The 12,500-nt window shown below is 41.0% G+C and overlaps 1 protein-coding gene across 1 annotated transcript in view; it reads left to right on the top strand.

Annotated features, from left to right (window-relative positions):
* The window catches only part of LOC137970422 (3'-5' exoribonuclease HELZ2-like), a 75,484-nt gene that overhangs the window by 40,248 nt on the left and 22,736 nt on the right, over window positions 1–12,500 (top strand). The window contains exons 23-29 of the mRNA XM_068816948.1: window positions 208–521; window positions 2,531–2,801; window positions 3,225–3,653; window positions 4,010–4,088; window positions 4,377–5,642; window positions 6,207–8,812; window positions 11,402–11,607. Coding sequence (XP_068673049.1) covers window positions 208–521; window positions 2,531–2,801; window positions 3,225–3,653; window positions 4,010–4,088; window positions 4,377–5,642; window positions 6,207–8,812; window positions 11,402–11,607 — 5,171 coding nt within the window. The remainder of the gene's footprint in view (window positions 1–207; window positions 522–2,530; window positions 2,802–3,224; window positions 3,654–4,009; window positions 4,089–4,376; window positions 5,643–6,206; window positions 8,813–11,401; window positions 11,608–12,500) is intronic.

Raw genomic sequence — 12,500 nt, 5'->3', positions numbered from 1 at the left:
ATTCAAGCCAAAGATCTCTAAAAAATCTATGAATCCTTGTGTCAATGAGGGTTTCTTTTAAGATCACGTGATCACAAGCCGATGATGATACCTCATGAAATTAAATAACTATTTTCTCATTTCCATTAAAACCCTGTCTGAGCATGCTTATATTGCATCCGTTCTTACACCTCGTATTCGATTAAAATTTCTTCATAAATATTTTAGGTCTCAATTCGTTGGCATTGGCTGTTAGATAAGAGACTAAATGAACGCCAAAAGGAGGTCATCAAGAGGATAGCTCTTCGGGAGTGGAACGCCCCACCCCTTGTGGTCTTTGGCCCATTTGGTACAGGAAAAACGTTCACTCTGAATCAAGCTGTCCGTCTACTGGTGCAGATGGACAAGTCACACAGAATCCTTCTTTGTACCCACTCAAATCGCGCAGCTGATATTCATGTGGAATTACTGCATAAGTACTTGACAGAACAGAACGGTACACCAGCAGCAAGGCCAATGAGAATATATCAACCTATGAGAAGGTATTCACCTTAACCTTAGTGTATGGATTATAATTTATTTGGCACTGTAAAGCGCATTTGGGTATTAGGAAAATGCGCTATAGAAATAAATTATTTATTATTATTATTATTATTATTATTATTATTATTATTAACAAATCGAAAGTGGTTCAGCGCTTTCTGTACTCATATCGATCGACAACGATATTCGTCATCACAGTGGTCCAAACATGACGCGTACAGCGTCGTCGAGACTCTTATCGACAACTGCAAATTAGCCAATCAGATTACGAGATTACAAGCTATTGTGGTAAAATTCACTTTATTAAAAACTGGATCATTGGATAATGCAATTCGAGAGTTTTGATTGGCTAAGCCATCTTGGGTTATGAGCCATTATACCATGATCTACAACAAACACGGCAAGCATACGCGTGATTTTTTGGGCCTTTTTATTTTCATTGTAGTCTAGTTTTCTATATTTTGGGGTCGTTTTTAATAAAACAATTATTCCGCTCACGCTTGTTGGATATGAGATGATTATAGCCAACTCGGCGCTACGCGCCTCGTTGGCTATCTATCATCTCATATCCAACGCGCGCTTATGGAATAATTGTTAAATAGCTTCAGAGATGTCCTCGGTGTTCCTTAAAGGGGCTATTGCAGAGTTTTTAGGGAAAATCTTGAGTTAATCACAAACAAGATGATTTTGAGCAAAAAAGACTTTTAACGAGGCGATTTGCCGCGGAAAACGTCGGGCCGACTTTTTTCAAGATTACCCAAATGCAATCAGTTTCAATCTTGTCCATTTGCGTCCATCCATGCCTATCTTTCCTTTTGCTGTATATCTGTCTTGTTGTTCAACAGTTTTAAGTGGTTCTTGAAAGGTTTCATTGTACTTTTTGGGCATTTTGGATGTCATGACACTACATGCTTTTGCAAGACATAGCCCCTTTAAAGATCTTGCGAGGGAAGTAGGTTAAGCCACATGTAATGTTGATGATAATACGTAATATCACTATTCCCAAATTTAGACTTTTCAGTCGTAAAGTTGGAATTCTTTTTCTGTCAAAACGCTCACATACTCTGCAAGTTAAGGGGAACGACTTCCGTTGACAATGAAGGGTCTATTTAACAATTAGACCCGTAGCGCGAAGGGTCGAATTGTTTTAGTATCACCCAACTAGTGGGACAGAAAAGGCAATAATGCAAGTTGAAAATATATTTATTTGGAAATAAAACGAAAGAAAGCGTCACGCTTTTCCCTACTCGATGACTTTTACTAATATTCCTCTAGTAGCGTAGCCAATCAAAATGCAGCATTTGCATTAGTTTACTAGTTGGGTGATACTGATAGAAAATAGAACTCAAAGTGAAAGAAAGAAATGTATATATTTGAAGTGCGTGTTATAGACGAAAGATAGAGATGACCCTCTCAAGTAACTAGACAATTCAAGCAATTGTCTCTTTAAATATAGACACCTGAAAGATTTAGGCGGCTTCAAAAGGGGATTCGAACCCATGACCTCTACGATGCAGGTACAATTCTCTATCAACTGAGCTATGAAGCGACACGGTTGAGAGCAGGTCAGTTTGATGGGCTCATTTGTTCCCGTGAATGATGGACTCAATGATTCCAAAATACTTGTTTTATAGATGTCCTAAATTTTCATTTTGGCGAATGAATATGTTCGTTACTTGCAGCCTATCATAGCTGCTTCTCTGTTTTGTAGCCTGGGCCCTTTCCTCGTAAGTCCGGAAACGCCATGCTTGACATACGATTTGCTGGTCTCAAAAAACAACGCAGAGTCTCACCATTTTAAACTTCCTCCTGTGAAAGGTACAGTCGACTTTGTGACGGGTGTAATGTTTTACCTCTGAGCTTGGTAGAGCATTGCACCGACATTGCAGAGGTCATGGATTCGAATCCCGTTGAAGCCGGGTGTCTATTAATTGACAATTGTTACATTGTCAAATTAAGTGCGAGGATCAAATCGTCGTTTGTTGACAATTTGAGCATTTTTTTCTAGATTGGAGACTGCATCCGAAGTAGCGAGAAATTACTGTTTGATCAAAAAGGGGGAGTTCAAGCTTCCTTCTCGAGATGACCTTGTTGAACATCGAGTAATAATCACTACTCTGAGTACATCTAAAGTGCTTCTAGACCTGCATGTTTTCCACGGTTTCTTCACTTACATTCTAATTGATGAGGCCGCTCAAGCACTTGAACCCGAGGCTTTGACACCGCTGGTCTTCGCTGGTCCTAATACAAAAGTTGTTTTTACGGGAGATCACATGCAGGTAACTGTTTAGTGTTTAGAAGATGGAACGGTAAACAATATTAGGATAAATCTGCTCAGGTTTAGGAAACAATTTTCGTGCGTCATTCACTTCTTGCCAACCCCTTCTCTTCAATACCCAACACACTTTGCGCAGCAAGAAAATGCACAGGACCGACCTTTTATTGGAAGAAGAATAACCTCAAGTTATAAAATAGCCTACAGACTAACATAACCTAAGATTTAGAACTGATAACGTGCGCTAACCACTCTTTTCTCTGCTTTCAGTCAAATATCTTTTCGGGTTGCCATCTGTGCGGTATTTGCTGTCATCATCTAGTATTACTTGAAATATCTAACTGGAAGTGTCAACTGGTTGGGTATTTATTCCAAAACAAGACTACTATTATCGACCATATATCCGCCCACCTCTTTCTTTTTTCAGATGAGCCCAGAGGTTTATTCACCCCAGGCAAGACAACTAGGACTGCAAAAATCCTTGGCAGAACGCCTGTTTGACCAGTACAGCGCAGAAGAAGAAGAACATTTAAGGCGGCAATCCAATGTGTTGTTTCTAACTGAGAATTATCGCTGCCACGAAGAAATTCTCAAGTTTCCTTCGTACAACTTTTATGGTGATAAACTGATTGCTCGAGGTTGTGAAATGCAGCCAGCACACCCAAAGTACGGTCCTTTGCTGTTCTTTTCGGCGCGCGGAAGGGAAAAGAAAGAGCACGATAATTCCTATATCAACCTGTCCGAGGTTGATGAGGTCGTCAAAAGAGTGAAAGAAGTTGCAAACAACTGGCCTACTCGTGAATGGGGCGAGAAGAAGTTATCTGAGATCGCAGTTCTATCCTCCTACCGTTACCAGGTGAGATTATGAATTTTTTGGGAACTTTTCCCTGACCGCAGATATTGCATGAGTTATGAACTCCATGGCCAGCTAACGACCGTAAATAATACGGCTGCACGCGCACATTTAATTAAATATGTCTCAGCTTATTTTTTTAATTCCACGAATCTCCAGTTCATACCTTCACACTCACGCTTTTACAGCCAAAGTGGACAATGCATAAATGTACGCATATATAAATGCATAGATTGATAGATGGATGGATGTTGAACGAACAAACAAACGATTGAATGAACGAGCGAACGATCAAACGAATGAAGGAACGAATGAACGACGTCTCGTAAATATTAAAACAATTTATTTGTCATTTAAAGGTCCAAGCTATTCGAAATAGACTGAGAAAGGAAAGAGCTTTTACGGATGTGAAGGTGGACACAATCCATAATGTCCAAGGTAATGCGAGCACGCAGATGTTCATACTTCTTTGTCAAGTTCGAAGACAATAATTTACTCCATTTTGACCGACTAACAAATTGGACTGTCAAAATTAAAAATTTACGTGACCAAACTAATACTAAAGAGATTAAGCATCGGGCTTACGTGACACGGCAAAGGCGAAACGGTGTGCTGTTGCTTGTCATAAAAGAATGAAAGTTATGTTATTCTCTCTTCACCTGATGCTAAATCTCTTCACTGAATCAAATATGCCCTGTGTTATTTTCCTTACTTATTTTATAACAGGGGAGGAATTCCGAGTGCTTTTTATTAGCACTGTCCGTACATTTCACACCTGCAAGCCACAGGAGCAGGAGCTAAAGGAAAGTGGAGTTGATCGACAATTGTACTGGGAATTTTTGACTGATCCAAAATTATTGAACACAGCGGTCACAAGGGCGAGATGTTTGGTGGCCGTTGTCGGTGATCCCGTATCGCTTTGTACCGTTGGAAACTGTCGCATCATTTGGAAAGATTTCATAAAAAGATGCAATCAAAATGATGGACTCTATGGTACAACAATGGCTCAACTTGAGACCGAAATAAACGCCGCCATCGCCAGCATTCAGCTCAACCCAGATGCACAGTCGTTTGTTCCAAAATGTTCATCAATGCCAGCAACAAGAGGTGACTCCAGCCCATGTGAAGAACATAATGCTTTCAGTTGTCAGGAAGCTGTTGAAACAACTGGAGATGAAGAAAATGGTTCAAATATTCTCCAGGAAAGAAAAGAAGAAGACAACGAAATAGATGTTGAGCAGAATAAGCAAGACTGGTCATGTTCCACCATGGCTGCCAACGAGCACGAACAAGGAGTAAAAGGGGAAAAGACTGAAGTCCAAGATGAAGAAGAGGGAGAGAATGAGGCTGAAAAGAGGAATCTAGAGATTGAGGACCTCCAAGATGACTTTATCGATGATGAGACTTTGCTTCCCAGAGATATAGATGAAATCATTTTAGCTTATGTAAGAGAGTGCGAAAGGACCAAACAGCAAGACGATGATAGGAGAGGAATGTTTCAAGATTCTGAATTTCCACCACTAGAAGCTTCCAGATCCCAAGCCGTCAGAGTACATTCCTCTCAGAAGGTGCAGTATCCATCTTTTAAAGGCGTGGGGGAATTGACAGATCTGTGCCCTGAAATCCGGGTTGTCAACGGTCGAGTTGAAGTGCGTCTTACAAACCTGGGCCTTTACAAGTCTCCCTCTGAAAGGGCTCAGCGAATTACAGCTTCTGCAAAGGAGCAGGAATTCTTAGATCCTTCTGTCCTTTGGGAACTTCTACGAAAAGAACCTCAAAAGTACATTGTCTGCAATCTTCGTTTAAGTCCTGATAATTCCCAATTAGGATATGCGGAGGTTGAAGACACAACAACTCCGGACATCCAAATCAAGGGAAGAGTTCGCCAGGCCTTTGACAGAGACAAGATCGTTTTAGAGCTTCTTAATCCTATCAAGACAGATAGCTCAAAGGTAGATGAAAATGAGCCAAAGATCCAAGGAAAAATCGTTGGTAAGTGCTAATTATTTCACGAGACTAAACCGCCGATAGAAAATTACCAAAAATCAATTTGAGTATTAGGAACGCACATTAAGAGGGACACTAAGAAACGAGTTGCTATTACCGGATGATACCTGAAATCGACTATCGCTGAAAATTAGCATGAGTATTTTAATATACAGGGCCGTAATAATGTAAGGTCTGTGTAAGACTTAAGTCCTTACTTCTTTGTGAGATGCAAGTGGGAAGAATATTTTAAACTTAAGAGCAGACACAGATACTTCATCAACCGAGCGTTAAACATTTCATTTCTTGTATGTTCTTGAGCAACTAAAAGGAAATTTTCTGGCTTTTAATGACTTCTTGGAACATTTCACCGTAAAAGAGAAGTTATTCGTTCTTCTTTCGATTTGACAAATGACATGCGAGAACGTCAAAACGTCACCCGCACCTGATTTTTAAATACGGAGTAAGGGTTGACGGTCACCCATGGACCATGGACTCTAAGCCGGTAGCCTCGGAGCTAACATTATATATGAGATAATGATTAACGGGTCATGAATTTCTTGTTAACAGGGGTTCTAGAACACATCATAAGTCCACATGAACGCCAATTCGTCTGCACTACAAATTACGAAAACCCTACCGTAATGGTGCCCATCAACAAGTCGGCCACAAAACTGGTAAATCTTACAGATAGGGGATGTGAAGGTATACCGATCTACAAGAAAGATCAAAATGACAGAGCCACTAAGGTCAGAATATTGAAAAAAGAAGATGTACTCAGTGGAAAGTTCCTGTTTGTTGTGAGATACCTTCAGTGGAGACGAGATTGCCGCTACCCTTTGGCAATGGTAGTTAGGGAATTGCCTCGAGGAGAAGACTTGAAAAGTAGCATGCAGATTTCGTACGCCGAGCGTGGAATTAGGAGGGCTTTCAGAAAAGATACGTTGAAATATGTGACGGAAAACTTTCCATCCAATTGGTCCATTCCTAAAAAAGAGTACTCCAGTCGCCCTAAGGTTGGCGAAGCCTTTACTATCGATCCTCCGAAGTCTTTGGATCTGGATGATGCCCTGACCATAGAGGAAATCTCCTTATCCACCTTTCTAATAGGAATCCACATTGCGGATGTCAGTTTCTTTGTTCAGCCAGACTCTCCCCTTGATCAGGAAGCATTCTTGCGCTGCACATCATATTACCCTGGTGAAGAAGAAGAAAACATTCCCATGCTGCCACGAGAGCTAAGTGAAAATCACTGCAGTCTTTTACCAGAAAAGGATCGTCTGGCAGTGTCTGTTTTCGTGACGCTCGACGAGGAAGGAAGGATCACCAAAGAGCCAAACGTGAAACGCACGATCGTCACGTCTTGCTGTCGCCTGAATTACACTGAAGCTCAAGGAATCATAGAGAAAAGGGAAGAGAACATCAGAAACGTGCCTATAAATATTCCAGAAAAGATCAGGCAGTTAAGCTCACTCGCCCAGAAAAGAAGACGTGAAAGGTTGGGAGACAGTGCTTTTGATCACTGGCAAAACGAAGGGATTGAAGAAAGTTTTGAGGCACATGAAATGATCGAGGAAATGATGCTTCTAGCCAACGAGGAAGTTGCAAAGATTCTTTCAGAAAAAAACTCCAACTTGGCGCCTTTGAGAATTCAGCTGCCTCCCAAGGACCAAAAACTGGGTGAATGGATCGAGAAGCACCGTAAATGCGCGAGATTATCATTTCATTATGCAAAGGTCTTGCAGGGGAATTCACAGTCCCTTGAGCTACTGAATTCTGAGAAGACCGCTTTCAAAATCCAAAGCTGGGTTTGGAGTGCAATTTATGAGGCTGTGGTGTCCTGTGACATCGCCAAGGTTTATAAACTGATTTGCAACGAAGCGAACCACCCTCAACTTGCGGCAGCACGATCCCATTTCCGACGGATTCAGTCCGGGGCGAAGTTTGTCTGTGAAGGTGACACGCCCCCTGCAAATATTCAGCACTATTCACTCGGTATGCGATCTTACACACAGTTTACGTCCCCAATCAGAAGATACATGGATATCGTAGTCCATCGTCGTCTTCTTGGTTTGCAGTCGGGTAGCCCATATGGTGGAAACATGTCAAAGGATGAGATTTCAAAAGTTTGTCGCCGCTCCAATTACATGCACGAAAACTCGCGTAAATTTGAAAGGGATTGTAAAAGAATACGTATGGCGTCAAGGCTTCAACAGCGTTGCCAGGAAACGCGTGCTTTTATTGAATCAATTGATCGGAATTCCACAAGTCTTCATATTTTAAAGCCAGAAGACGATCACCTCGCAGGGAAACAAAAGCGGTTGCTCCTAAGTCACCTCAACCCGGTGGAGCTAAAACAACAGGAAGACCTCGATGTCATTCTTAAGTGGAGGTTTAGAAAGTACAAAGCACCAGATTCCAACAGCTCTTTTAACGGGGAAGGTGACGAAACCTACTGTCACACTCAGGATTCGGTACTGGAAATCCCTTCCGATGATTGGCTTCGTATTATGGATGCTGTTAGGTCAAACGAAGAAAGCAGTCTTGCAACCATAATCAAGCAAATTGACGCTCGTCTGAAAATCACGTCTCCATTGCATGAAGTGGAAGAACCTCAAAAACCCGCATTTTCTGACAAAGTCGGGCCTTACAAGCATCCTCATTTCGGCGACTCAGATTCTCGGTTTCCCAGCGATCCAAGCGCTCATTATTATGAGAAGACCTTGGTAATGAGAAAATACGATTTCTTCCCTGTGCAACTCTGCCCTCATATGATACGAGGAATTCTGGTGCCTGATATTCAGTTGTTCAAGGTAAACCCCCACCTTAATATCTGTATCGAACACCGAAGATACCCACGCGAATCGTTTGCACATACAGCTAGGCACCAGGCGTCTAGAGAGCGGTATGAAACGATTGACGAGTACATTCAGGCTTGGAAGCCTGTTCTTGCTATGGAAGCCGCCACAGGGGCTGTCAAGGAGAATGACGGGTTCGTCATTGAACAAGTTAGCATTGAATGGAAGAAGGAGAAAGGTGTTCTCCATGGCACAGTATCTCTTCCAGGGTCCTATTGTCGTCATCGTCAACTGGAATTTCATCCTGGGGATCTGGTGTGTGCTCGTGTCCCTTATTCCAAAACGGAAACATCGGCTTCCAGTGAAGATAGAGATAAGGTGAGTTACAGCCAGGTTACCGCACACATCTTAACGGATGACTGGGTACTCAAATCGAGCCTTTTTTATATTGCACTTCATCTCCTAGTCGGGTATTATTTAAAGGTTAATGCGTAAAAACCAGGATTGTGAATAAATAATCATCACATGTTTTAGTCTCTGCTTTGAACAAGTTGTCCCTCGATCGCTTTGCCGTGCAAAATGTGGAAGCTATAGAGGGTTTGCGTTTTCATTTTATTCGTTTGTTTTTATTTTCGCGTCGCTTGCTACACGAATAATTAGGGGGCTTAATTAAGCAAGGGCGACCAGGACAACTACTTGATCGCCATGAAACAATAGACTTAATGAACAAAAGCAAAGGCTCTGCACGCCCTGCAAGACTTAGTGCGTTTTATAATTACAAGTTGGTACATATCTTAGTCGTTCTCGTTCTGACAACGACAAAAATTGACCAAATTTGTGGTTATGAGGAGGCCGCGAGCACCTGACGATGAAGTCTCAAATTCCTCTCCAAACATCCACACCGTTTTGTTTCTGGAATGTTGATACACACTTTCCATGCTGAACGACTTGCAGTTATAGCAAAATTATTACAAAAACGGGAAAGGATATTTTTTTACAACGTTCTCGTAGCCGTCGTCGTCGTCCTTCCTTAAGGCGGCGAAATACGAGACACAAAAAACCCTAAACTTGGCGCGCAACATTGTTTCGTTGCAAGTTTGGGTCGATGTCTCCCGTTTTTCACCTTGCATGATCAACTTGTCGCGCAACAGAAACATTTGTTGCAGGTTGAAGAAAGTTGTTGCGAAAAGTAGAGCGCGGGTCTACTCTGAGCAACAAACTTTGGCTTTGTTGCTCGTTTTTCATCAAGCTCACAACTTGTCGCGCGACAAATGTGCTCGTGTACTAGCAAATCAACCAATCAGCGTCTTGCATTTCTTTAACCCGCAACAAATGTTTTGTTGCGGCTCAAGTTGATCACCCAAGGTGAAAAACGCGAAACATCGACCAAAACTTGCAAGGAAATGATGTTGCGCGACAAGTTGAGGGTTTTTGTATCTCGTCTTTCGCCGTCTTTAAGGACCTTTAAGCAAGGCTTACGACGACGGCTAAGAGAACGACAAAACAATAGGTTTAATTACAGAAATCAACAGTTATGCACGCCCTGCACGTGCGTTTTACATTTTGATAAATTTCTTTGCCGTTCTCGTCTTGACAACGACGTGAAATGATCAAATTTGAGGTCACGTGGTGGACGAGTGCACCTGACGATGAATTTTCAATGTTCTCTCTCGACTTAGAGTAATCGCAAAAATATTACAGTAATATAATATTTTTAGACAACGTTCTCGTTAGCCGTTGTCGTCGCCTTGCTTAAGGGCCCACAGACGGATTTTTCGAGCGTTGCTAAGCAATTGAAATGTTACTTCCGGTGACTGACATCATCATATCGTGAACTGGCCAGAAAACCCTCTCACAAGCACAAATCACCGCACAAACTATTGCTTGCATCGAAGGTTTTTCTTCGCGCTTCCTCGCGCTCGTTTTCAGATCAACTGCGCATACGTAAACAAACTGACTTCCGGTTTGAGAAAAAGCTAAATTTCCGGCGATCTTTAAATTGAACTTTTTTTTTGTTTGGCATGTTCCCCCCCCCCCCCCCCCTCAAATACAGACTATTGCCTAGCATTATTTTTTCAAATCATCTTTTTTGAAAATGTTATGGGTATTTCAGTATCGTTTATTTCTTTAAAAAGAACATTTTTTAAAATAAAAAGGAAACCATGCTTGGCTGGATGCAAAAACGAATACAAATTATCAAAATATTTTAAGCAAAAGCCGATCGGCTTTTGCTTAAAATATTTAGTTTCTGAACTTGAAATAACGCCGATCAGATCAAGCCACTGATCCAACGTACACCGACAGGAAAATTGTCCACGGTTGCTTGCTTCGAAACTCACAAATTATCAAACCACTGATTAAATACCCGAATTGCGTAGCATGTAGGCAAATTTAGAACTTTCTTTTATTGGTCACGTGACCATGGGTGTGGCATGATGACGTCATATTTAGGGTCATTGGTTTAAGTTGGAAACTGACCAAAATTATGCCAAATTCTCTCAACTTACCTTACCATTACATCCTTAGCAACGCAGGCCCCCAAAAAAGGTCAGTAGGCCCTTAGTTATAAGGTTACTATTAATAGTAACACAACACAAGGTAAAAAACTGTAGGGGGCATCAGAAGTAACTATTTGATTAGGGGTGGAAACTTTTCATATAATATAATGCAACTCTATATTCACCATGATTTAAAAGAAAATCATGTACGGGAATGATTAAAAATCACAAAGGTAGCAACTGCAAATCTAGTATGTTAAAAATTTAGTCAAGTCGTTTATATTTCTTTTTGTCTTAATTGTCGTGAGCGACTGACGATTTCTCTCTCGAGATGGGAAAGGGCTACAAAGTAGTATGAAAAGGGACTTCCCGTAATCTACTTTTCAGTGGTCTGTATTTCCTTGGAAGCTAAAAATTGATATTTACGATGTGTACAATATTTTAGTGACATTTTTGCCTATTTTTTCAGATGTCTAGAAACTGCTGCGATGAACATCAACGCGGTTCTGACTTCTGGGTAGGACACTGCATTATTAAAGAAGCCCTAGAAGCAAAGAAAAAGGTTAAAATAACAATGAACCTGCACCAGGCGTCTTCAAAGGAACCAGACGGACTTATCGACGGTAGCGGTCACAGGGGTACTCTTGAGATTATCCACCGAATTCTTCCTCAAAGGTACAATGTAAGCCCACTGAATTGGGGTGATAGGCACTTTAAAGGGAACATCCACTCTGACTAATGAGTAATTGTAAACCGAATAAAATAATGTTTGCAATCAAATTTGATCGACAATTTTCTTAAAAAAAAGTGCTGTGTCGAAGAAAAGTGAATTTTAGTATCACTTACTTTCACTTTCAAATTGCCGGGCGCCGCCATCTTGAATAATTGCGACGTGTTGTGGTTGCCCTATCATTTAAACAACAGGGCAACCACGACGTGTTACAATTATTCAAGAAGGCGACGCCTGGAAAATTTGAAAACCAAACTGAGCGTTTTTGAAATTTATAAATTTCAGATGCAAACGCTTTCATTGGAAAAATTGGGAACAATTTCTATTGTAAAAAATATATTCTGTGGTTTTAAGTTATTTTCTTGTTTTAGTGGAGGGGTGGCAGAGACACGCTATTTTATGAATTAAAGCAATACTCTAGAAGCTTAAATACCCTAACGTCTTTTCGTCAATAATGACGACAAAACAATGGTAAAGCTTCGTTACCAAGAAACATCTTAGTGCGCTGTAACCATTTTTCATTACCTGCAGTTTTGGATGGCTAATGGCTTAAAATTTGACAAAGTTACCTACACTTTGGAGGAACTTAAATAATTTGTATCAAGTCAAGTCAAGTAAAGTCCTATTATTTCAAGGAAGAGGGCTTACTACCAGAACACCGGGATTAAAAATATCAACCTGCCTTTGGGTGTGCTTCTAAGAACAACGGGCAATAAGCTAATAAGGAACTATAACAAATTTGGTGACATCATGATGTAAGCCTTCTGCCTAAAAGAGAACTCTGCACCTTTCAACATATTTTAAGCGCCCCTGTGATCAAAAAAATCACTTCCCTTTT

The sequence above is a fragment of the Montipora foliosa genome, chromosome 9 (assembly GCF_036669935.1).
Source record: "Montipora foliosa isolate CH-2021 chromosome 9, ASM3666993v2, whole genome shotgun sequence".
NCBI classification, from domain to species: Eukaryota; Metazoa; Cnidaria; class Anthozoa; order Scleractinia; family Acroporidae; genus Montipora; species Montipora foliosa.
Note: the sequence above shows the minus strand (reverse complement) of the source record. Positions and strands in the feature narration are given on the sequence as shown.